A 27,934-nucleotide genomic window follows, 5' to 3' on the forward strand; every position below is an offset into this window, starting at 1 on the left:
TTATTTTTGCAGGAGTTCCATGCCCACAATCATATTAATTGGAATTGATGCAATACATGGAAATCAGCATAAGATATGAATGAGTCTACAAACATTTCAGAGAGAACTACTCATACTTCACATTTGCTTTCCAAAAGTCGACTTCAGCTTTGATAAGAATATTTCTGTCAGAAAACTCTGAAAATCCCAAAGCAACCAATTTACCCAGAATGAAAATTTTCAGGCCTTCCTTGGAACCTAAACCTCAACTTTTGCAGATTCTGCTTTCAAAAATCTTGTTGTTCCAAATTTGTGTATTACAAATGTCAGACATTGTACATACATTAGACACTACGTTGTTCACTGAAATGAGAAAAAAGAAGTTTGCAGATTTTACTTGCTTGATTTCTTGTATACACCCCAATGACAAGTGGTACAATAAACCCACTTGCTGCTGCAACCGTATTTACAACAGCTGACGTTAACCCAGAATACGGCGGCGCAAATTCCATCGGGGTTAGTGAAACACCTGAGTAGGACAGGCCAGTGAAACCGACGCCAAGGGAGAGAAAGGTGATAGCGAGAGTGGCATTGCAACCGACGTATCCTACGAGCACCACAAAAAGGCTGGTTGGCAACATTCCTTTAGTTTAATTAGAAGAAAGCGTGATAATGAAGAAAACAATGGTTACTCAACATTGGCTAGGCCTCGAGAAAATACCACACTAGATCCACCACGACAAACATTTTCTTGCGTTATCCGAAAAATGTACTATAGCCCAGCTTGTGACACATTATCGTTTGCTATCTCTTATAGTAGTATTTGGTACAAGAGGATAGAAGATAAAATGGACGAGAAATAAGCGGCAGATTTGACACAGACCATTCATTTACATATAATGGCTAGTCTTACATTATTCGTCAACAATCACGTGATGAAACTTCTTCAGCTATCCCGTTAGCCAGACATGCTTCTGCGCACAAGACTCTGATTAATTACAATCCATCTGACACATTCAAGGTATAAGATGTCTTTAAAGGCTGACCGTGCAAATACCTGTTGTAAGTCAAATCTTTTTTTTTTTTTTGGGGGGGGGGGGGGATAAGAAGTACTATTTGGTCGATCACGAAGAAACGATCATGACCTACCAAGTGTGCTCATGATTTTTCTCGTCGTTGTCAGGTTGACTCGATCACTGGCAAGGATAGCATCAGCAAGCACACCTCCCATGATGATACATAGAGCTAAGATCAAGTAGGGCAGAGATGACAGGATCCCAGCCTTTGGGGTTGCGATTGAGAATTAAAAGTGATGATTACGAAAATAAAGGAATCTAAACATATTGGCACACAGCCACAAGCACCTATTGACAGAACATGATGGAATCTCCATAGGCCTGTCAGAAGAACTTTTATAAGAGAATGGAAAGCGATAGTGTTTGGAAATGAAGGGGAATACATAAGGTATAATCTGTTTATTATGCCATCTAACCTGATTTGTTATCTAATTGGAGTAAACATCTCTTGTTGTTTCATAATATTTCCCTTGCGCCTTGTGCTGCGTGTCAAGCAAAATTAATATCCCTCTCGTTAAATCAGAGTCAAAGCTTGTGTAAAGCATGTCCTAGAAATGGTCCTTATAGGTTGGAAAAAATCTTGATGTATTTGGTTGGTAACCTCATGGATCGAAAGAAAGACTGAAAAAGGTGAATTCTCGACAGACCTTGGAAACATTGAAGCGTAAAGCCTCTGTAAGGAAGATGGGTAGATTGGTAGTGGTAAGGTACAAAGTCCAGATGAGAGAGAAATCACCAACAGTAGCAGCTAGCAGTGGTACAGACGTCAGTATGGATTTCCACGGGTATTGCTCCAGTGACCTTTTCTACAGATAAGACGAGGATATTTAACAAGAATGTTTGCCTTTGCCAAAGGGCAAGAAGCAGTTATCAAATAGCATATCACACGACTTGCTATGCAGGTCCACATTTTTAGTCAAAACATGAAAATGAAGCCACAGTGGTGGGAGAACATGTTGCATGTTTGGGAGCGATTTGGACACATAAGCAAAAGTCGCTGATTTTTATATCTGCAAGATACTTTCATACAAAAATATATTTTGTTAAAAATGTCCCTTTTGATCCACGTGTAAAATGGGTATCTAGCAATGGGGTAATAATAGTGAGTTGTTCTGAGAGAACAGTGCTAACACAGCGGAAGCTGCCTTAGCGAAACAGGCCTAAGATGATTATTATAATTTTCATTATTTTTCTAATATAATCATTGTCAACAAGCTTCATCATGGTGCAATTCCTGATGCTTTCACTATAGTTAATGTCTGTATCTGCATGAGATATGCTCTAATTCTGTAATGATTTGAGCATTGAGATCTCAGTATTGTTAATGGTAAATAGCATTCACATTAATTTTGTGGTTGTATTTCTTTTATTCAAAACCTCAGTATCCACTTCTTTTCGAATGTTGGGGAGGTAATTTGTATTCCATTATTGTTAATGACATTACAATGTACAAACAACTTGTGTTTTTTTGTCCACTGAGGACATGAAACTTCTGTTTCTTGTCATGATAATGAAATATCAGATTTGTTGCTGTTCGGTATAGGTTCCTTCCGTATTTCTGACGGACTGGTAAACTCAAGTTTCAGTATTTTGTAATGATATGTAATGTGACCAGCAATTAAAGAACTATTTTTGATAGATTATCAGAATTCATACAGGCGTTTCACTTTAATCCCCATAACGTGTCAAAACTCTGTGTCTTTAAGTTCCTTTATTTTTTGATACAGCAAATTCAGCTGAATGATGTTTAATATCTGTATGGTGTACTGTTCTGTATAGTCTTATGTGCGCATTATGTTCATGATTTGTATGTTTCTCTATGAGGCTTTCATAATTTTATTTCTCTCAGGCTACCTCTATTCTCTCTCTCTCCTGAGATGCCTATTCCGCACTCGCTTATTTGCTGTTCAGTAGGGTTTTCCCACTAAAATTAGTAAGATTTAGATTATTGGAGAGACACTTAAATTTCTGTTTCCCTTACTATACTACGTCATATATTCAACGATGTATACCTTAAGATTGTGTGTATTAGCTTTAATATATATTTTGCTTACTTTAAAACCGGCAATCTATATCTATAATTGTCGTATCTACAGCTGTATTATTATGTGTTAATCATTACCAGCTATGTTCCAAACTTCAGAGAGTTCATTTTGTGTTTTGCTTATACGTAAAAGTGGAATAAAATGAGATTTTTTAAAGCAGAAATGGTCATTTTTCAAATTTTTCTTCGCGTTTCATTTTATACAGCAATATTCGCTCCCCAAAACAGTAATTTGCGCAGATATAGAATGATTTTGACCAGCAATTTGCCTGCCTCTATGTGATGTGTTTAAGGCACATCCATGTGGATATATAAGAATGGCAGTGGTTAACGTCATTCCTAAATGCTCTGTTCATGAATCAGTCATTGATAATACAGCTGTCTATTCAAGCAAAAGAAACATACACAAACACGCCAAAACAAAAATGTTATTTAAACGATTTACACGTGCATACACAGAGAATCAGAGCACACAGAACCATTCATCAACTCACTCGCTTACATGAGTCATCGCACCTTGTTAGGGAGGTGTAATTTTGCTAGTATATATTCCCTCTCCTGTTGAGAAATCCGTGGGTGGGACATCGGCGAGTCGTACACAGTTACACTCCAGAGGATGAACCATAACACTCCACAAATACCTTTTGATACAAAAATATTAAATCTTGAAATTCAATTCAGTAATAATATCACAAGATATTTTTCGTTTGATTTTTGCTCTTAGAAGAATAGGGTAGGGTAGATTAAAACTGCATGATGCAATACAACTACAGGTTAGGTGGGTTTTTTTTTGGTGGTACTTTTAACATGTATTTTTTTGATATTGTCATGTTAGGTCGTTGTTTCGAAACATTAGTTACATGTATATTAACATGTCGGGATGTTACTAATTTTACATTTCAACACGTGCTGAACGGCACTATTTCCGAAGAAAAGGGAATCCCATGTCACTGGAAAAAAATGTGTTCAAAGTTGACGACACCATCATCAGTCTGATTTTGAGACCATCATACTAAGCCACTTTGGCTGACCTCCTTTTATAATCTAAGTTTTTAATACGTTTATCTGAGTTTGCATAGAATTTGTTCAAAAGAAGCTACTCTGTCCATAACTATCACACTCGCCAACGTGACGCATATTTATAGCTTCCACGTACCCGATTTTTTTTTTTTTTGGGGGGGGGGGTACGAAAAAAAGTAATTATGTACACAGAGCCGAAATACTGGAACTAGGGAGGTGTTAAAGAAGGAAAAGAAACTAGAGATTGTAATTTGTCATCACTGACAAATTAAGGTGATCCGATTTCTTTTTTAATCAATGATTTGAGTCTTGATAGTGCAAAGTCTCAGCTACAACATACTAAAATCTGAGAGAAATTCACCGAAGCATAAGTAAGATAGTGCTCGATAAAGAGAGTCATGTCAATTTTCACATCTAAAAAATTCCCTCCCATAGAGATAACACGTCATAGCGAAAATAGAAAAAGAAGTACATATGACCTTTGACCCCGCTTTGCACAGACAAGATGGCATCTGAGCAAAAAGTTGTTATTTTATGAAATGATCCCTGTAACATGGTCTTTACGTGTGCAAAATATGGGAAAGATAGGACATGTATTCACCAAGATACAGGATGAAACATCTATGACCTTTGACCCTAATTTACATACCCAAGATGGCGTCTGATCAAGTCGTTGTTATTTTATGAAATAATGTTCGTGACGTGAACTAAACATGTGCAAAATATGGTGGTGATAGGGTATGTTTTTCTTGAGTTATTGCACATAACGTTGCAAAAAGAAAGAAATATTTCAATACATCGAAGATAAACTTTAATTTCAAGTAAGTTTTTTGACGTGATCCCGACATCGCATGAAAAAACGAAGGGCACACTACCGATAGCCCAAAGTCTCAGCTACAACATATCAAAATCTGGGAAAAATTCACCGAAGCATAAGTGAGCTAGTGCTCGAAAAAGATAGTCATGTCAATTTTCACTTCCAGAAAAACTGCTCTCCCATAGAGATAACACGTAAACTGGTCAAATTTTACAAGGATACTTTCAATCCATTTTTACGAGGTGATGACGTCATCCAATCAAAATTTTGTAATTAAAAATATGAAAGATCATTAAATAAGCTACAACATGCTGAAAGTTAGGTGAAAATCGGCAAAGGATAAGTGAGATACGCTCGAGTGAACTTGAATTTTGATTACGTCATTTTGAAAATTTACTTTTTTTTACTTTTTTAAGAAGTTTGATATCTTTTAATCATTGTTTCAGTATCCCCAACCCATGAAATGATATGTACAACTCATCAGCTTTCAAAATATGTAAAGAAAATGGGGAGTCACCGTCCATCCTGACGAGTAAAATCGGATTTAAATTTGGCGGTTTTTTGGCATTGTTGCACTGTATATCGCCATTGACGCGCGCGCGGAATTTCCATTTTGACGGGCCCGTATGACGTCATATTGAGTCGGATTGACTTGAAACTTGGTAGAAACATTCCTTGACATTTCAGACATCCGATACGTGTGAAAAAACGAGAAATTTCTATTGCATATGAGCTGTGCGTGCGTATATGCGCGCGCGCGTACGCGTCCGTCGATTTTTTCTGAAATACTCCAAATGACCTGAAACGTGTGCAAAACAATTTTGAGCTCGATTGGAGCATGTTAAAATTTCAACGCGCGCGTACGCGCTCGTTTACTATGAACGTGACTAAATTTTATGAAATATATCAATAGAGCTTGACTTGATCTATATGATATGTAAATTTCATTGAGAAAATCCATTCCATTAATGAGATACGAATGTGAACGTGTTTTCAGATAATGACGTCATAGAAACGTCATGGTTGACTGATCACAGTGATACATTAGATCTGTCGTTCTTATGACGTGATACATATATGGTATCAGTTAAGAAGTGATAGGTGAATGACTTTTTGAGTTAACCGCTGCACAACATTTGAGGAGAAAGAAATAAGAAGAAGAAGAAGAAGAAAGAATCCGTACAGATACAATAGGTGATCCGAGAGGATACTCGGATCACCTAACTAGAATCTCTCCTTTGTACCCATGCTTCATGTGCGGAAAAAACCAGCACAAGGGAAGTAAAATCAGTAAAAGATTGAGCTTGCTTTTATTAAATACTACTAAACAAGCAGAAATACGCATTAGCGAATTACTTGATCCAAAAGATTTAACATTCAAGTATTTAACATGGCGCACAAAATTATGCAGAAAATGTGCGGAAGATGTCTAAATGTTAACTTATTATGGGGTACTAATATTCCCTTTTTCAAGTCCCTGGTTATTAAGAGCAAAAAGATTTGAAGAAAAATTGAAAGGATTTGTTCTGTACCATATTACCAGCACGTGCCAGAAATGACTTCAGGATTTCCTTTGAAATACAACTTAAAATTTTCCCGAATCAAGAATCTCTTTGTGGTCTCCATATTCAAACTTTATCGAAGAGCGGCTCGGAGCATGGAAGACATCAAAGCCAGTGAAATGCTAAGCATACCATTGTCATGCTATGGAACTTCCGCATAAGTTTGCACAGATTGCGAAGATATTCCACTCCTTAAGCCGAATGCCCACTGTGCGACCTGGCCTGAGAGCTGGTGTGAGCTGTACGGGGCGCCAAGTGTCGCATGGCCTATTTCGTTTCGAAATCAGTCATTTCGTTAACGAAAATTTTTAATGGTTATTTCGTCGACGAAATGACTGATTTTTGTAACGAAATATAGGCCAAGCGACACTTGGCGCCCCATGCAGTTCGCACCAGCTCGCAGGCTCAGGTCGCACAGTGGGCATTCGGTTTAATTCTCCACCCCCTGCTGGAATGATCTCCCCTTAGAACTCGCAGGTTGTTTGTCAATAGCATCATTAAACACAAATTAAGACAGTAATTTTTGAATCACGCAAGCTCACTGATTTTTTTTTCTATCTTGTGTATGAATGTTACGCGGTAGTGCTTGGTTGTTGTCATGCAAATTAGTTGAACCTAACTATTTTAACTCCTCTATATAAGTGTTCTTCTTCCTACTCTAAACACTTCGGGGAGCGGAAACAGCTGGCTTTGTTATGCTCACTTCATCGAAACTGGCTGGTAGATCACTCTTAAATTGTAAGATATTGTCTTCCCTTCCCAAGACTTTCCCCGTCTCTTATGAGGACCCAAATGTATATTACTCCCCAATTTTCTCTTTTTCCCAATCGTATTGTTACACTACACTGTCAACATAGCTAAAATAATCATTAATCTTTCTGCAGCATGTGCATGTTTATTTGTTCTAGTTACCTGTACTTGAGAAGAATATGCTATATCCCCGAGTATTTTTATCTTTTGTTTTGTTTTCTATACTTTGGACCTATGTTGTATCTGTGCTCCTTATCTCGATCTGTACACTCGGTTTATTACTGATGGTTATTTTTTTGCAATAACCATCAAAATCATAATGTACCCCTTTTTATTATTTGGTGTTTTTTTTTTTTTTTTTGCTTTCATGTACATTGTGGAGATATGTTATTGATTATGTTGAGATGAATCTCTGTGATCTCTCGTGAATACTAAGCACATATGCAAGTCTGTAAGAATCATTAAGTCGGATGTTGAATGTACACTGCCAGATGCAATCTAGATCTATGTATTGCTTTACGTAAGTTTTTGTTTTTTGCACGTCCAACATTCGTATCTCAGAAATTCAAGTTTAAGTTTACAGTTTACATTATTTAACCGGTCTGCTAGCACAAATTAAATGTTAGGGTTAGGGTTAGCTAAAAAAAAAATGGTTAAAGTGAAACGGGGAATTTCATGACTGTTAATCCACACTGCTTCAGGATCGGGACCCGGCACGGAACACTGCTGACAGTACGGCAACTGTTAGCAATCAACGCCTTAGAATTACGGCTGACTACAAGGGATGCATCCGCAACTGCTTTATATGACAGCCGGCATCGGCGGCATGTTACGGTGAATAGGGAAGAAAAGTGTCTAGGCTTCCTTGATATTCGTACTGCACGATCATTATAGAATCGTATCACCCTGCTTGTGTGGAGAAGGGAATGTATATACTGCAGGAAGAGTTTCAACCGTGCTGTCTTTCCAAAACTGTGTTGGAAATGGCGTATATCAGGCAGCGCCATTCTCGTGATTTTAAACGGAATCTCTCCCCTAAAATTTAAATTTGAGAGGTGTGAGAGCATGTCCTAAGAACTCTAGAGAAAATTCTATCCCATCACAAAAAATGTTCCAAACTGTGAAATATTACTTTTGATAAATCAGCAAGCACCAGTGCGCGCTGCAATAGTAGCCAAATCTGAAAATGGTAGCCGTGCGTAGACCATCGGTGTGTGCACGTTTCCTTCGTTCGCCTCCGTCTGCACACAGCTATATCGTATACAAATGATGCACAGGATAGAGTGTGTTAGTGAAGGTGCGGCGCGCTCGAGAGTATTGACAATGGTGCGACATGCACGAAGCGCAGCCGAGGGCTTGTGCCGAAAGGGTGGGTTGGGTGGTGGCGCGTCGCGTTAATGGGAACACCACCCTTCGTCCAAAGCCCCCCCCCCCCCCCCGTTTTGCCGAAAGGGTGCGTTGGGAGCGTTGGGTCGCGTCGCGTTGACTGGAACCCCACCCTTCGTCCAAAGCCTCCCCGGTTTTGCCGAAAGGGTGTGTTGGTACTTTTTCTCACGTAATATTAAAAGACGAGTTTTGAATTTATATTTAACCTTCAAACAACCATTTCAAAGAGGCTATCGTCCGGATCTAATATTTAGTTCGTCCAATGTTCATTTGGTCCAATATCCATTTGGTCTAATATCCGTTTCTGTTTTACATTACAGGGCATGGATCATGTGGATAATCAGTGGCTTATCTATAGTCCAGCTGCTGGGGGTGCTGGCCTGGCACCATGGGGGAGGGGCGAGGGACCCTAAACTTTACCCTAATCTTATTTCATGTGTATGAACATATATTTTTTCTCCCTCAGTGAAGGGTCAGAGGGTAGTCCGTAGTAATAGAAAAATGCCCCCCCCCCAAAAAAAAAAAAATAATAATAACCCAGTTGGTCATATAGACGAAACGATGATTGGACCAAATGGTACCTGATATAGACCAGGAGGCTGGCTATTAGACCAAATGACAATAAGATCAATGGTTATTAGACAAAATGGGTGTAGACTAAATGATGATAGACAGACTAAGGCTAGACCAACTGGGCAATGGACTAAAATTAATGATGTGTACACAAATTTATATTGGACAAATCTGGTTTTATTTTAGACCATTTGATGATTAGACGAAATGGAATTAGACCAACTCATAATAGACCAAATCGGTATTTGATGATATAAATTGGTGTTAGACCAAAAATAGACCAAATGGCTATTATTAGACGAATTGACTGTAGACCAAATAGTAATTAAACCAAATAACAATTAGACCAAACAGTAATTGGACGAAATGATGACCAGACCAACTGGTTATTAGACCAACTGATATCAAACAGTCTATTAGACCAACTGGTAATAGAGTGTAAACCGATCCGGACGATAGCCTCTTTGAAATGGTTGTTTGAAGGTTAAATATAAATTCAAAACTCGTCTTTTAATATTACATGAGAAAAAGTACCAACGCACCCTTTCGGCAAAACCGGGGGGGGGGGGTGGGGCTTTGGACGAAGGGTGGGGTTCCAGTCAACGCGACGCGACCCAACGCTCCCAACGCACCCTTTCGGCAAAACCGGGGGGGGGGGGGCTTTGGACGAAGGGTGGTGTTCCCATTGACGCGACGCGCCACCACCCAACTCACCCTTTCGGCACAAGCCGCAGCCGAGTGCATGTTTGCAACCGTTGTCAATACTCGAGAGTGCGCCGCACCTTCACTAACGCCACGAAATAATCCTGTGCATCATTTGTTTTATAAAATGGGTCGAAAACTAACAGCATTATTCACGTACCTTTGTGGGTCAATACCAGTCAGCTACATGTAGCACTCGCTCAAAATTCAAGATGTCCGAAGATGTTCGTCCCAAACATTTACGCACGTCGCACTCGGAAATCCCGCACATAAGTACTGTACGTACGTATAAGAGTATACGTACGCCACGTGTTATGCACAAGGCCGCCGGCTGTTGTGGCAGCCCTCGGCCCGAACTAGAAGTTGTTTACAGGATTGACAGCGCGTATAGTAGCGCGTGACGCACTTGTAACAACTGATTGACTGCGCACTGCTAGTGTAAACATTGTGACGTACGTCAGGCCAGGGAGGTGGAAGAGAGACTCTTCCACCTCCTTGGTCAGGCCGTGCATTTACTAAGAAATTAATGCACGCACACGTGACTCATTTCAGCGCTTCCAATTGGCTACATTCTTGAACCCATTTTATAAAACATTATATTCCACATACTAAGAATCTTGCTATAGGATTGGTCAAGAGCTGATCACGTGATAAAGCGTAGTTTTGCCCATCACATCACCTGAGAAGAACTATGTCACTTGATAGTACACAGTGCAACGCACTTCCCTTCAGTGTCGCAGCAAATTCATTGTTTTGTTATCTATAAAGACAGCTGTTTGTTTTGCTGATCTCTGGCAGTCCATACAGTCTTAACGCGAGATGAGTACGCGCGAAATAAAAGTGCGTTGCACTGTGGACTATCATTTAAATAGGTCACTTGATAGTACACAGTGCAGCAACGCACTTTCGCTTCAGTGCTGCAACGCACTTTCACTTCAGTGCCGCGCAGTGCGCGCAGCAAATTCATTGTTTTGTCATCTACGCGCACACGTAGCCTAAGCCCTAAGGATACCTAAAGACAGCTAAAACGGTTTCAGATGTGGAATAAAATGGGAATTTCTAGGACCCTAGATGTGGAATATAAAGCAAATAATCAACTTTTAGTTTCAGGCAATGAGACAAACTATCACTTCCTCGGCGATCTAAATGTGTACGCTAATCTTTTCTCAGCTGCGCTTCGGAAAGATAGCTACATCCAGATCGCCTCGGAAGTGATAGTTTGTCCCATCACCTTCACCAACGTTGATTATTTGCTTACTGTCTATCGGTATCGCCTCTTCGAGCCATATGCACCCGGATAAGTAGAGGCTTTGGCGCGCTATTTGCCCAATAATTCCGATAAACTCAGTTTATCGCCGAAAAACTTAGTTTATCAGTCGATTAACTAAGTTTTTCGAGAGAAACTCTGTTTATCGAGCGATAAACTAAGTTTTTCGATAAACTCTGTTTATCAAGCGAAAAACTTAGTTTATCGGCTGATAAGTAAGCGAAAAACTAAGTTTACTTATCGTGATAAACTTAGTTTTTTAGGCGATATACTTATCGTGATAAACTTAGTTTTTCGGCGATAAACTCAGTTTATCGCGATAAAATAAGTTTATCGATAATCAGAGTTATTCGAGATTTGTCAGTAGAGGGCGCTTTGGGCTTTGAATAATGTTGCCAGAGCAGAACCGTACGGCTCTGAGCGTTGCCACTGCTCGTGGTCGTGTATAGGACCAGTTCCAGGCGCTCAACGACACTGATAGTTACACTGTGTGTCGAATCTTTAACGCAACGGACGCAATTCGTCTATGAGACTGAGCCAGTGAGGATTTACCGCATCCCATTGAGGCTTGGCAGACAAAGTGCACTTTGTGTTGGTTTGCGTTAACGTTTCACGTGGGATGCCGTCGTGACTGCTGGGTACTGTAGTCGCAAGTCTGCGGCTAGTGCGTGGCACTGCGTGCCAAACCCCACGTCCTAATCCTGCGGCTAATTTAGACCGTATTATATTTTGGATCAAAAATTTGTCTTCCATTGATTGGTTAAAAGAGGTATTTTGAACTATTTTAGAGTGTTGGTGTGTTTGACACTCCATGAAGTACTATTTGCAAAATGACGTCACTTTTATGACGACATTTTGCAAATAGCATACTATTTGCAAAATGATGTGGCAATCACCCGTCTTTACAATCAAGTGTACCCGTCCGCGTCCGGTCCCGAATTCTAGTTTTCAGGTTTGCAGCGGCCATACGAGCGCTTGGATACATGCGACGGGCAACTCTGGCGGTGCACGGCTACTACGTTTTTCAATTTCCGATCTCTCGCACTGTTGCGTATTGCAGGCGCTGCGCTGCCGCCGCAGTGCGGCTAAGCCTATGTAATGATTTTCACTTTTTATTCAAATTTTTGATCCAAAATATAAAACAAAACTTTGCCTAGTTTCGAGTTTCTTGTTAAAACTATGGGCCTCGGTGACTCCAAACTAGTACTATTCACTTCGGGGCTGCGCCCCTCAGTGAATAGTACTAGTTTGGAGTCACCTCTGCCCATAGTTTTAACAAGAAACTCTCAAGGCCAAGTATATTTGTATACTAGCGTCCCCTTTCGCCAAAGCTGAAATAACCATGATTATCTATAAACTTAGCTTTTCGCTTGATAAACAGAGTTTATCGTTAAACTTAGTTTTTCGATGAACTTAGTTTATCGAAAAACTCTGTTTATCGAGCGAAAAACTCAGTTTATCGAAAAACTCTGTTTATCGAGTGAAAAACTAGGTTTATCGCGATAAACTTAGTTTTTCAGTCGATAAGCAGAGTTTCTCTCGAAAAACTAAGTTTATCGGTCGAAAAACTAAATTTATCGGCGATAAACTGAGTTTATCGGAATTATTGGGAAAATAGCGCGCCATAAGAGGCTGCCGCGGCTGCCTGGTCAGTGGCCCGGCGCGGCGCGGTAGCACCAACCTAGCTGCGTACGTGGCGTGGACATTTGCGTGCGTTTGCGTGTTTTGAGAGTATCGTAGTACACTGATCGTACAGAAAATTATCGAACTACGCTAGCGAATGCAGTCGATAAGGCCAGAAGACTACTCTTAAATCAAGGCGCATGTAATTTTTGGCATTTTAGAGATTGCTCTATGTCTCTTTATATATTGCTATATCTCTGTATGTGAGTAACGTTGCACTCGTTTATTATTTCATAGGGATATTACCAGTACAATAATGTACTACAATGTCAGAAAACTAAATTTCCGTGTACAGATACACTTTATCAAGTCTCATGAATGGAATTTGATAACAAATTAGGGTTTTTTGTTCTTTTTTTTATATACGAGTGTTTAAATTTGTTTAATATCTTCAGGAACAAAGTCGGAAGTATATAGGTGATGATGCCCATCACTTTGGCACGTAGTCCTATAGTTCCTTGAAGCATAGCTCTTCGAAATGGTCTTCAGAGACGATCTTTCAATGTTCATACGGTTTATGTCGTCTATATTCACAATAATATTGACGTGCTATCTTGCACACCTCTATTTTATCCATATTGTATCAGGAGGCATCACTTGGCTTATTTGCTAGATTCATTGAAATTTGAATACGCCTATGTACGCCTGAAATGACGGGTAGAATACATGAGAGATAGTCTACCGCCAGCACACCGTCTTCTTGTGGCTGAGCTCTCTGTAACAAAAAGTGCATAGTGAGGAAGGTAAGTCACAGGATCTCGCGATTAAAATTGCGAGCATTCTGACAGTAACAGTGACTATATACATACTGACATTAAAAAGTGAAGTACATATTATTATCATTATGAACAATTATCATCTTTTTTTACATAAAAAAATAACTTCGAATGTAGACTGTGGTAAAATTTTGAAGCTAGAAATCATCCGAGCCTCTCACTGGAAGGTGTCTTTGGGAATTCTGTGATACATGAAGGTACAGAATTTTAGTGCTTGCTTATTCCGCTCTGTCGAAATGATAGAAAATCGCTGTACCGTAATCTTTTATATATTGTAACAAGATATAGTTATACACGTTCACGCGACAGTCCATGAAAATCTAATTTATGATTTATGTCACATAATATCTTTTGTCATCCTATATACGATGTTTGAACAACAGTCAGCCACTCTGAGTAGCAACCCACCAATGGACAAGTACAAGAGACCTGTACGGTCAACGTCACTTGTTTGCACAAGCACCATTAAAAACTGGGCATTTATTTCCTTGCCGCCGAGAATGCTTGTTTTTCTACTTATATCTACAGTTATTGCCGATCTTTTTCTTCCATTATTCTCTGTCAGTTACGAAATACGATATCAGATGTGGTACGATAAACACAAGTACACGTGTACCAAACTTGTGTTCACTACTATCATGACCGTGCTTACTCGACATTTCCGCAACTGCATGATCCCCTATGGAAATATCTTAAAAATATTATAGTATTTTTTGAGATGGGGATTCAGGCTTCCAACTTTTTTTTTTTGTGAGTTAACGAGAAACCACTTGTGAAATATGAAAGAGCATACAATTTTACGAGGAATTCAAAGATTGAGGAAAACTGATTTTGAAATGGCTAAGATATCCAAAAACAAAAAGATCCTACACTAAAAGTTGGTACCCACCTTTTATCAGGACCACTTTGTTTGTTTTCTTGATATCTCATCTATTTTAAAACTGATTTTCACTGAATACACTTTAAAGTCCTCTGAGAAGTATATATGCTTTTTAACATTTCATAAGTGGTTTCTCATTATCTCGCAAGAGTTAAAACCTGAATCCCCCATTTCAACCAAACCTGTACCATCCCTTTAGAGCATACCCAAATGGAGCTTGGACATACAATTTGGGCAAAGTTCCAAACGTGGAAGGGACATCTTTCCCCTGCTCTGATTTGTTTGTTCTTGTTATCATTGAGGAAGTGTGACATCGATCTCACCCCTTCCATAAGAAATTAAAGAGTGTATACAGCCCTGAAAAGCGATGTTGAGCAAGTCGTATAATACGTATTTTGGTAAAAATGTTCTTGTATTTATGATTTGTATATAATAGTTATAACCACTGCAATTGTGTGTTTGCATTACAAAATGCGCATATATTATTTTGATATATCAATGAAGAGAAGCAACATGCAGAACTATGCCTCCAAATTTGTTCATAAAGACTACAAACAAAAAGGGAAGTGCTCACCGCACAGGTAAAACGAAGCAGGCCATCCACCCAGAAAAGTCGATGATGAAATGATGCCAGAGATTGGTGGACCAAGCACCTGCCCGACTGATATACCTTCAGAAAATAGAAATATATACCAACATTATTACAGCTTGCACATAATCGTGTAATTACATCGCGACTTGGTTAATCTAACTCAAAAAGGAAGAACATAACATTGCAATTATTATTACCAGTTAAGATTCTATGTATTGAAAGGTATAATCAGTGAAATCAATTTTCTATTCATCCCTATTCATTCCTATCTACCCCCCTTTTAGCTAGTAGGTTAATACCTGTAAATATATATCTGTAAATTATCATGTACTTTATTGTCATTCAAACGCAAAACAAGAAAATCTCGAATAACCATAAATTTCAAAGTGGCAAGTATAATCATAATTATACCAGACATCTGCACGCGTTTGATCTTGGCGTATAAAATTATTGTTTACAAAAATTGTTACGACAGAAACACCCATAGATACCTACATGCATACTGAGTATTTTCTCCACTTTTGATAGAAATAGACATGTTTTTACACTAGTGATCTCGCATGTTTTAACAGATGCAAAATATATGCGCCGAGAAATCCTCATAGTTTTGAGAATATCTCTTCCACTATTTAACATTGATGTCATGAGGTCTCTGTTGCCAAATATGTTGGGGTTTCTTTCAGTTGTACCTATATGCAAATATATCCACCAGTAAGCATATGCAAGGCTTGCATTGTATTAATTCGTGGAGACTCTCCACAAGTACATAATAGTTTGATGTATTCAAGGTTTCTTAAATTGGTGTAACAACTTTTCCCATTTCATGAAATGCTGCATGAATAGAAGTCTCCTGGTGTGAACACAGTCTAAATGTGATATTAATTCTACTGATACGTCTCTCAACGGGCAACGGGCATTAGGCCCTACCTGAAAAAGAAATTGCCATGAGTCTACTACGATCGTCAACGGGTGACCAGCGAGACATCAGTGAGAAGATGGCCGGGTAGGTGCCACTCTGTGGAGCAATCACGATATTACATCAAACTAACGTTGGGTTATAGGAAACATCACAAGGTGTCGAAAGAAATTGTCATGAATTTCAAGACTGTTGTTGATATTGCATCATCTCTAATTTGTAGTGACATGGAATCACTGCTTCAAAAGGATCTATCTTACATTTGAATGAGTTGCGCCGTAAACACAATTTCCATTTCTATATCTCTCAATTGATTGTTTGGTTCGGTATGGTTCTTTTTGTTATGAGTAAAACACCAGCATTCATAAGTACATTTCAATATTAGTCACATATATGACATGGTACTCTGACACATGTCTCTTGGTATGTGTTTGCAAAAGGCCCCAACACCACCATTCAATTTTGTTCTACAGGGTGTCGCAAAGGAAAAAAAAAAGAGATATAAACTTTAAACTGGCACCAAATACAAATCCTTAAGGATTTTTTTTAAACACGGATAGCTATTGGTATTTTTTATGATATGACACCAAAAACTCTGAAAATGTTTTATGCTTTGAGCACGGCCCACTTTTGTAAAAGAATTGAAAAGTTGGTTGCACAGGAAATTGCTATCCTCTTTGGTTGAGGTATAAAGTTATCTTATTTAGGAATGATTGAATGTTTGAAGAGTTTATGATATGTAATGATGGATATAAAAGTGATTTTGCCCACTTTTGTAAAAGGTGTCCCCCCTCAAAAAAGCCGCAGATCCGCTTAAAGTGATCCCAAATACAAATCACTATCCAATTTTTATGAATTTTTAACTAGACTTGTATACGTAAAAGTCTCTCATATCATATGACACCAAAAAGTCTTTATGCTCGATTAAGCAATGCACACTTTTATAAAGGACATGAAAATTAGGTTGTGCAGGAATTGGTTATTTACTTTGGTTGATTTGAAAAGTTTTCCAGTTCAGAAATAATTGGATGTCTGATGTGTTTATGACATATATAATGATAGATATGAGTTTGTGCAATGAACGATACGACTTATAAAAAAAAAACTATCCGTGATTGATCATACTTGTATTGTCTTTTCTTTTATTACATTTTGATTATGGAAGTTGTTTTGACTGTCAATTTGATAAAAGCAAAACACTGTAACAAAGGTTAGGGGTTCCATATTATTATAGTGGATAAGATTCTTTATTTGATTATATAGGAAGAAAGTTCAGAGACTAAGGAAAACAAACCTCTGCCAATCCGCCAAGGAAGCGGACAACAAACAGTGTGCCCACGCCGCTGTATGCAGCAAGCGGAGTAAACAGGGTACAAATAGAAGAGAGGAGTATTCCAAGTCCATAGACCCAGGGTGAAGCTCTAGAGTACCTGTCACACAGGATCCCAAGCGGTATCATGAGGATAGGCACTCCATAGAAGAAAGCAGAAAGGACCACCTCTTGCGTGTGTGCATCCCATGGGAACTCCCCTTGCTGTATAAAGTACAATGACACAAACGATAAATAAACATAAAAATATGAGCATGATTCTCGTCTAAAGAGATCAAAATAATTAAAAAAGCCCGAGTGACAAAAATATTGAAGAATGGAAAAACATCCATACGCCCTAAATGATATCAGAAATGCAATAAGTGTGTAAATAGATAAACTAGAAAGATAAACGAATATACAATATACCTTAGTAAGTTGAGAAGGAAGTGTGGTTTGAACACAACATGAAGTGTTGATCGGATAACATTCCCTGTTTTGCCGTGGTAATTCGTAAACTTTATCCAAGGCAAAGGTGATAACGATTTAATGTTGCAAATTTACACAAAACGGGAAATTGAAAGCAATATCATGATAAATCGACTGGTGGGCAGGGAGCTTCAGGTCATTAATCAACCGTGTAAACAGAAACTTAATGGCGTCGTAAACCAGATTGTCGATTCATTACTTCGTCAGCCTCGTCATCGAGTGAGTGGAAGTTTATCTTCATGCATGTATTCACTCACTTATTTTCGACTCTATAAAGAATGTACACTTAGAAACCAACTAATCGCATAAGGCAATTCGTTGCATTAACCACAAATCAATAGACATATACAACAAAAGGTAAAATCAGTAGGCCTACTGATGAACAAATTAAAACTTTTTGACGAATGAAAATGAACAATTTTACAAGATACACATTACATTTTCACATCTCAAATATTAGATGTTCATGTAGTTGTAAACATGACAATGTTCACAATCCCGAGGCAGCTAATTTTAGTTGATGGTGTCATACATGCAAGCATGGGGAGTGACGTACTGATACAGCCGTTTACTACTAAGACAAGTGATCAGGCATTGATTGGTCTTTTTTAGTTATACAATCTTGAATGTCTCGTACAACTTTAATAAAACGATTTCATTACATGTGTCATAATTACCTGAAAGAGGCTGTCTCAAAAAGTAGGTACTATAAGTTTATACGACTACTGTTACATGATCATAGTGATATCTCTCATATATGTGATGAATTGAGTTTTAACATTTAGACTTTATTATATATACACATATATTTGCGTCAATGTTTCTCTTTCTATCAGCAAAAATAACCCAGAACAACGCAATACAACTCCCCCATCTACTGATTGTTTGAAGCTTTCATGTATTTCATGTATTCATGCATTGTTATTTTGTAAAATGTTAAAAGATATACAAATATTACATTGATCAATATTTAGTCGATAGCAACTCTGTTGATAGAAATACAATCAGCTAAGTTGTAGCCCCTTCAACAGAGAAAAAAAAAGCTGGAAAGTGAACAAAATTACAGAATCATAAGCCCTGTTTTTACACTGGCCCTTACAATTCCTCGCCTCGGGCGATAAACCACAGGAGAGAGCGAGAAGGGTACCGTTTTAACAGACAAACACCGAAAACCTTCTCCCGGTAGGTTTTCACGGATGCGACTAAGTATACCCCGCCTACCGGCCAGCGCCGCTTATTGTTCTAGACTGCGCACATAAAAGAACGTGGTTACAATCACTGATCTTAATGGTACGTTCCCACTGCCGATCAGATCAACTCGATCAATCCCGATCAAGCTTTTTTGGCCTGGTCGGGCTCGCTCGGCATTGGTATTCGGGGTCGATCTACCTTGATCGGCATCGCTCCTGCTTCCTTCACGATAATTTTGGACATGTCCAAAATATTCGAGTAGGAAGCCCGAACACCAACAGCTCGGGTAGTGATCGAGAAGAGATCGAGCTTATCGGGAATCGGTCGTATAGAACTCTAGTGTGGTCGGGACGGATTTTTCCCCGAGCTCATTTCCCGATCATCTCGAGTTATACTCGAATGCGACACGATTGATTTCAGATCATCTCGATCCAGGATTCATCAGTTTCATGAATAACTCGACCGCTGCACGACCGCTACAGGACTGCTGTCGATTGATACTCGACTAAACTCGATCATGCTTCGACCGGCACTCGATCAAACACCGAGCACTTTTTGATAGTGGTTGCAGCAGGTGCAGACGTACTTTCTTAGCACTCATTTATTGTTCATGAAAATATATGCAGTCCTTGATCACGTTAAAAAGTTAAGTGTCGTCAGTATCTTCAGCCACTCCTGGCCCACTGAAGAAAAGAAAGGGCCACGAAGAGAGAAAAGACAACAAATCCTAAACAGCAGACATGGTAGAATTATACTTTCCAGAAAAAAAAATTCAGAAGAAAGAAAGGAAACACGATTGAAACTGAGGAAAATTCGGTATTCTGGCAATATGACTGTAACGTGAAAGGAAATTTTCTAGATTATTTACTTTAGTTATAAACTGAGAAATGTTTCTTGAATTCTATTGCTAGCTTGTCTGTTTCAAAGTTGAAGCTGATTACGTTGATATAAAATCTATTTCTTACGCGGACGTGTTAAAACGGTATAGTTGTAACTTAGATTCACAAATGCTCAGTGACTTTACTTTACTTTTATTTACGTAGATGTTACACTTTTGCTTCGCTTAATAATGTTTCTTTTTTTTTTCATTGAGAGTTGAATGTACATACACGCATTTGTAGCTTGAAGTCCACCTTGATAGCGATTGGCTGGGATGAGTTGAAAAAAAAAACAAGCAAGATTTTCATCATTTTTGCTAATGTAAAATGTAATATTGTTTTAATTTTCATAATAATGTACTCTGTTCCACATATCAGCACACTTCATGAATTTAGAAATTAATGTGATACATGTATTTCCTTTTACACACTCTTGGGCTTATACTTTATCAATGAATACCGCATACACATTTTGCATTCACTTTTTCATTCTTAAATAATGAGAACAATAATGACAAAGATAACACGACTCAATAGGGTTGTAGGACAGTCATTTTTTAAACTCTATATAATGGTGCATTTATGGGCATATAGGCCTATGTTTCATTTTAGACCAAGTTAATTTCAGCCCTCCTATATGTAATGCACTTACGAAGCGTGGCGGTGTAATTTTTTTTTTTTTCACGAGAGATCAAACTTTGATTTGCTATTCTTCACATCCAATGCAAATATTGAATGCATATGAACGAACCTATTATAATCACATGGTGTCCCGGCAGACAGAATGCTACAAAACTGTCTCTTATTTAAAAAGATATGAGCGACTGAATGAAATCGTTACATTGTTCAATAGGAAAAAAACACCTCAAATTCTATTTGACACAATGATAATCAATCTTTATGCAGGAGCTTTGACCTCCATGAAAATTTGTGATTTACAAAATCTGTAACTTTGGGCACTGATATCCTACTTGACTAAGCGATAGTGCAGCCGTAAAAACTGATAACGAATGCGTCAAAAAGTAACTACTAAAAACGGATAAAATGAATGAATACAAGTGAATGCATTTTTTTTTTTTTGGGGGGGGGGGTACCTTTTTGAGTGGCTCACAAACAGAGTGATCAGTCTTTATTATCGGGTTTTTTTTTCAGGAAAAATGACTATATAATCGAAACGCCTGCGCGAGAATTGATAATTGTGGTTTCAAAATAAGAAGTGTTCTTCTATCAACTATAGGTTTTCCCGGCCAATTTCGCTCTTTTGTCAGTCCAATTCCTAATTGCTGAATTCAATTTAGCAAAATAAAGCATAGATGACATGTTCGGAAGTTCAATTTTATGATCTCTTCATTCAAATTCATTTTGGAGCATTCAAATTACCTTTAGCCTCATTCTAATTAACACTTTTTCAATTGAAATTCGTAAAACAAGCACCATTTTGTTTTTCGTTCATTCAGTTTAGAATTATATAGTCACGTGATCACGGACATGCTGCTCTCGTTCATTCAAATTCATTTTGGCAATCAATTTAACATCTTTTGCAGTCAATTTAGCACGCAAATTTATGGTTTGGTTCTTTCTTTTTTATAACTTAGTTACTGTTCTGCAAGCGTCATTACGTTTCATATTTTCGTACTCATTTTAGACATTTTGGCACCATTTTTTTTTCTTTAATGTGTTTAGTGACTCTTCAAGTCCGAAGATAATGCAACATGTGCATGGCCACAACTTATCTCGCCGTTGAGCGCTTTATTCCGTGTGTCGGCCACTTCTAGGAAGTCAAGGTTATGATCATCAAATATTCCTATAATTCTTTTTCTGTCCCCTTGAGAAAATTGTAATACGTCTGTATCTTAACTTGTGCCGTCATGACTGGAAGAAGATGAAGTTAAACTATATAATAGTGTTGGTACATGTAGGCCTAAAATGGCATGTATGAAAGAAAAGGGGCGTTACAGAACAGCAGACTCGAGTAAAGGTAAAAAATACGATACTTTTACTGCTTAACAGTGCGTGGATGAAACAATAAGTCACATAGAAATACGCGTCTAAATGTTATCAACTTTTCAAAAAAGAAATAACATGGCATTAATTTGAATGAACATGTTAGGAATTTGACTGCCCATACGCGAAATTGATGACTGAAGTACCCCTTTCGCCAGTGCTGGCGAATTTGAATGCCCGTTTTACGAATTCGAAAGGCACATGTGCAAATCTCATGGATCGGAATGCTAATTGAACGAACAACTTGCAATTTTGAATGAAAGAATGTGCAGTGACGAGGATTTCGCTAAATTGAATGAACCTTTTATCAAATGGACTGACAAAAGTGCGAAATTGGCCGGGAAAACCTATACCAAAGATAATCATTTCTTTCGTTCATTCATGCTTTTGCAATTAATAGTCAGTTTTATAGCACTCTTTTGGTCCATGCCGTATTCAAGTATAAATACTGAATTGTCTCATATAACCAAACGAATAACTGTAACCAATTCTTCTTTCATTCGATCACTGTACGAACCTGCCGACCTGTTCGATGCAAGATCTTACACAGATCGTGTCATATCGAGCTGGTCTAAGAAGTCTAGTAGAAATCGAGTATTGACCGTGTAGCGATCGTGTATTGATTGTGTGTAGATCGGGATGTTCGAGTAGGGATCTATGTGGTTGTCGAGGAGAGATTCTGGAGATGTCGAGAATGGTCGGGTGTGGATCGTACAAGATCGAATAGCGGTCGGGAAGGGATCGTGTTGAAGGACGATCGAGCATTTGGTCGGGATTGCTCTGGTAAAATTAGGTGATCGGGATTGATCTCGCTTGATCGAGTTGATCTGATCGGCAGTGGGAACGGGGTATAAGCCCCCGTTCCACTATGCCGTTCTCGCTACGATTTGACAATTTTCTCAGGTCGGGAAGGATCGGGTAAAACCTGAGCCGATCTGGACACAGTACGATGTTAGAACGCTCTAAGTACGCTGCAGTTACGACTACCAAGTGCTTGCTACGCTCTTACTACGATGATCGGGAATTAGACATTGCGATCTCTGCCGCTGCCGGTACGCTTTAGAACGATGTAGCTACGCTGTTAGTGCGATGTTGCCGATGCTATCCGATCAATGCACGCTGTATCTACGCTCTGAACGATCTATACGATCTTATCACGCTGTTACCCCGTTCAGAGAGCTGAAAAGTGCCCGATGTGCCCCGATGTACCCCGATTCGACTGTGGGTCAGCAGTCAGTCAACTTATTAGCATGCAGAACCGAAGAAATATACTAGGTGGACCTCGAAGATCATTCTTCTTTTTTTTACTTTTGATTTTCAAAGTTGTTGTTGCTTCGTTATTCTCACTACTCTTTCTTTATCAGCGAGCCCGTGCTTCTGTGCCTCCAGTGCCCTGGTTATGACCCACCATTTCCCTCTCCTCTCCCCTCCTCCCCCCCCCCTTGTCCACCTCAGACTTACTACCTTCTTCACTACTATATCTTTCTATCCTCTAATCAATTTTTTCCTTACAAGAGAGCCGCCATGTGTTTGTTAATGTGCGTCCGTTATATGTGTGCATGTATGTGTGTATTACTCTGTCTGTCTTTTTTTTTTTTTGCTACCGCTTAGGGAAATTTGTTGTTGTTGTTTTTTGCAATTATATATTTTTCTCTATGAGGGGACTGCATTCTAACACTACAAGCTCTGCTTTTTAGCAGTCCCCTCCATTTCCAGCAATATTTTGTATGCATTTACCACAGTGACGTAACTATTATTTGTATCTCTGTTGATAATTTGCCTGTATCTCTTTTACAATGTTATTCTGTTCATCTCATTGTGGTACTGATTTCATGACGTCTGTGTATATGAGCGTTTCTTTGTATTTCTTATTATTTGTTTGTTGGAAGTGAAATAAATCAACTTGAACTTGAACTTGAAGAGCCTCCTCAACTTTTGCAGCAATGCATTGTATAAACAAAGACGTGCTGATTTTTCAAAGGATTTTTCTTGATGTCCTTGCTTTTATAGTCCGTCTTCCTCCAGTTGTAGATGATTTCATATTCTTCAAAATTCTGCTATGTCCTCTTCCTCCTCTTTCAGCATCACGTGCAGTCTCTCTTTCTTCGCCTTTTGGGTAGCTGCTTCGCTGCTTTCTTCTCTTCTTTTTCTTCATCTCTTCTTCTTCGAAAATTACAGCTAAAATTACTTCCCGTTCTTGTGCCGATGTTACTACGCTCAGAAAGACCTTGTTACGCTCATCCCGCTGCGTTTACGCCGTCATTACGCTCTCCCCGCTTGCCGTACGATTAAAAATATGTCAATTTTGATCGGGGAGATCGGGAAGAAATTTTGAACCGGTTCAAAATTTCTTCCCGATCTGAAAAACTGCCCGCTCCAACCCCGACCTCCACACGCTGCTGCTACGATGCTTCCGATCCCCGTACGCTTTTGCCGCTCTCTCCCGATCTGCTAGATCGGGACAGATCGGGGTCCAAATCGTGATAGTGGAACGGGGGCTCACTACATAAAGATCAATGGTTACAATCCATGCAGGTGATTGAAGTGCAGCGTGTCAATCATTCTCTGTCTGCAACGTTGCACATGCGCGTTGAGTGTATCAAAGGTATGTTGGCCCAGTTGCGTTCTAATAGAAGGGTTGTCGGGGTACCACTCACGGTAATGTCGCGGTAACGTCAGGGTATCGTCGATTACCAATCTGGCTAGGGTAAAATTTAGCAAAAGTTACTGCGTCACTCCGAGCAGCACTTTGCGAGGGCTGTATTAACACGCAGGGTGAAATAACACATTACCCGGAGTCCCGGACGCTACCCAGGTGTTGTCGCGGTAAATCTAGTTTGAAAGGTTCTGTTAGAACGGGGCCTTAGACTAAGCAAATACGGTACAACTATATCGCATATTATTAAGAAATGCTGACATTCACGTACCACAGACATGACGACAAAAAGTACTTCACTATCAAAGATGAATGTTATGTCAATAAGTTGCAAGCCATACGTTATCATTTAAAGGATTATTAGTAACAAATAAAGTACCACAGAAAGAAATACAAACATACGTAAGAGTCTCAAGTTGTCGTGCTTACATTATTTTCAACATTTGTTTGATTGATTTCGTCTGGTGGTAATGGACAGATTTCTGCGGATGTGTTCATCGCGTCGTAAGAGCTGCTGTAGCTGCTGTTAACCATGGCCGTGATGGCGACACTCATGTTAACTCTGCCCATGAAAGATACGACGAAGCCAAGGAAGACCACATAGCAAACTGAGTATCGTGCGGAACATAGCACCGAGAGAGAACCTGAAATACATAGGCAAACGAAACAAAGTTGAAGAAGACGGTCATTTCCTTTTATCAAACGAAAATACACACGTAGTTTGGCCATCCAGTCTCTAAGGAAGATATGCCTTTATGATTGTTAATTACTTTTGCCATCCCTACTCATAAAAGATGAGCCACACATAATGGTAAATACACTGAAGTGGGCCTGGGCATTAATCTGACATAATTGATTCGTAAAGAGTTATGTTCGAAGAATATACGATATCAATCGTCGGAATCAAGCAGAAAAGTGATATTATCAGCTTTCAAGGAGGGTATATTTTCAAACACTTTCACTACAGCTCTGATTTACACTTTTGCGGATATTACTGGACGGAATCGTCTTATTATGTTATGTTTTATCATTAGGGGAAATTTAATTTGATTTAATGAATAAACAATCACAATATACCCGATATCGAATTGGAGTTCAAAATCATTCTTCAGATTGCTCAGAAAGATAACGGCTTCAAACACTGACCATCAAAGAATCATTGCACCCGTGGAATTCTTTCGTGCATCACAGAAAACTCATTGCTGTTTGAATATTTGAAGCCAGTTAGAACTCCAGCTCCTGAACGTCCTTGGCCATACCAGGAAGGTGTTAGAGGAGGAGTGGAATCTCTTTGCAGTTTGTGCAAATTTATGCGTAGGTTCTATAACACAATTGAATGATTAGCATTTCACTGACTTTGATGTTCCATGTTCCAAGCCGCTCTTCCATGAGGATCTTGATTTTAACAATTTTAAGCTATATTTCAGAGGAAATCTTGAATTACAGTGCGAAAGTTGGTGGTGTTCTTGCACGAAACAATATTTACATTTTTTTTTCGTTATCCTTGTTATAGATTAAAGGCGAAGTCCGGGCAATTTTCATGATTTCACATCATGAAGTACATAAATCGACAGCTCCATGTTAAGATTTCTAGAATTGGTTGTGGTCCTTGGGTAGAGAAACCTATTCTCTGAAAAATCCAAAACAGATCACACTGAACAAGAATGATGACATGTCAGCTTCACTATAAGAATGCGTGAGCAGGGGCTCACCATAAGAATGCATGAGTACGAGACTCGTACATTTCAGGTAGCAATTTGGTCCCATTACAGTATCGCTTGCTTAACGTAATTGGATAATGCGTGTTTCTGCATGATTTTACAGATAAAGAAGTACATTTTTTAACTAATTTTCTGTGCGTGTCCTATATTCTTGGCACACTACACAATAATGCTGCCGAAAATATTGGAGGGGACAGCGAACTGCTGGCTAGGTATATGGTGTATTTTAGGAATTATGCACAGTTGCACATTAGTACTTAAAACACAAGAGTGGTCTTTTGTAAAAGCAATTTATTAACACCTACGACAGAGTGCATAACTTCTCGCCGGCACGGAGCATAGGCAGAAAAGAGAGATTTTTTTTTTTTTGTATTTTTTTATTGAAAAATTACGCAAAATCACACTATTTACAACAATTTACATGATTAAAATAACACAATTACTGAACAATGTAGAGTAATTGTAAAAAAAAAAAAAGAGCAGAACATTAAGTTACAAGATACGAATCAGATCTTATTCAAGGGCGAAGTTCCGAGATGGGGAAGGAGAATAAAAACAAACAAACTAACAAACAAACTAATGAGTGACCAATTAACAATTTCATCCTCCCCTGCAATTGAAAAAAAAGTGCGAGCATTGCAGAGACTGGAACAAGCAAAGCCAGGGGGCGAGGAGATCCTCATTACCCAAACATAACTTGAACTTCCACACCAACTACACCTCCCCCCCACACACACCCCAAACATCCTTATCCCAACACACATACCCTCATTCATTCATACACACCACTCCCCCCTCCCCCCCCCGCCAAAAAAAAAAAATATATATATATATATATATATTAACTCTGATATTAAAATACAGTGTACATGTAAATCACCCCACCACCCGACCTGGCCCAATCCAGCTACTCCGCAAGATGTCCTGCAAACCCTACACCCGAAGGTAAAGGTTAAAAACAATCATTATCAACTCACGGGAGGTCAGGTCACGTCAACACCAGAGAAGGCTACCATAAGATTCTTGTTTCTTCTCCTTTTATAACACCTCCCTGGTCATACTTTGATTCACATGCCAAATGCAACGTGGGAATATGCAAATCTGTCCTTGCGGTGAAGCTTGCTGCAATTTCCGTCAGTTCCTGCTGAACTGTTTATTCGTTCTCCAATGCATAATATTTATACGATGCAAACACCGACTTTGGATATTCGCTTTACATAGTATGTAGGTTGATTTGGCTGTATAGTGGTTCCACTAATGACACCTCTTCAGTATCAATGTTCTAATTTCTCCAAAATGAGAGAATAGAAACCACTTTGCAAAATCCCTATTTCTTACACGAGGTATAGAATGAATCCTGACTTTGAACTTTAAACATGCTTGTTCAACCATGTAATTCACTTGATTTACAATAATATCAGAAAATATCAACAACGAGTTTGAATTTGTCGATGCTAGTTGTCCTCGAGTCGATGGAAACGGCAAAGTTTAAAATGGACAACGAATTAAGTTTAAAATTGACGAGTGTTCCAAATTACCTTTGTTGTATTTCCCCCTTGGCAGTAATGGTAAAGTTTCATCGTTACTCCTTGTCTCTGTATCAAACCTGAAACCCTCCAGAGAGTCTTGATAAGTAGCCATGTTGTTTCCTTGTGGAAGGGCT

At 38.8% G+C, this 27,934-nt stretch overlaps 1 protein-coding gene across 1 annotated transcript; it reads right to left on the reverse strand.

Annotated features, from left to right (window-relative positions):
* Positions 1-293: 293 nt before the first annotated feature.
* On the reverse strand, positions 294-27,916 carry LOC140240042 (sialin-like). The gene is made up of 9 exons (XM_072319853.1): positions 27,810-27,916; positions 24,980-25,194; positions 17,318-17,557; positions 16,035-16,122; positions 15,090-15,185; positions 3,616-3,740; positions 1,703-1,861; positions 1,129-1,261; positions 294-586 (listed from the first exon to the last, which is right to left on the reverse strand). The coding sequence occupies exons 1-9, from the start codon at positions 27,910-27,912 to the stop codon at positions 324-326; spliced, it is 1,422 nt and encodes a 473-aa protein (XP_072175954.1). The 5' UTR covers positions 27,913-27,916; the 3' UTR covers positions 294-323.
* Between the last annotated feature and the right edge of the window lie 18 nt (positions 27,917-27,934).

Source organism: Diadema setosum, chromosome 16 (assembly GCF_964275005.1).
Source record: "Diadema setosum chromosome 16, eeDiaSeto1, whole genome shotgun sequence".
Classification (NCBI taxonomy): domain Eukaryota; kingdom Metazoa; phylum Echinodermata; class Echinoidea; order Diadematoida; family Diadematidae; genus Diadema; species Diadema setosum.

Bases quoted from the DNA above. Each gene is read 5' to 3' on its own strand.
- LOC140240042 (XM_072319853.1), bottom strand. From the start codon at position 27,912: ATGGCTACTTATCAAGACTCTCTGGAGGGTTTCAGGTTTGATACAGAG. The intron at 25,195-27,809 runs GTAATTTGGAAC...TATGTATTTCAG, and splicing joins AAGGGGGAAATACAACAAAG to GTTCTCTCTCGGTGCTATGT. The intron at 587-1,128 runs GTAGGTCATGAT...TGGTGCTCGTAG, and splicing joins AAAAATCATGAGCACACTTG to GATACGTCGGTTGCAATGCC.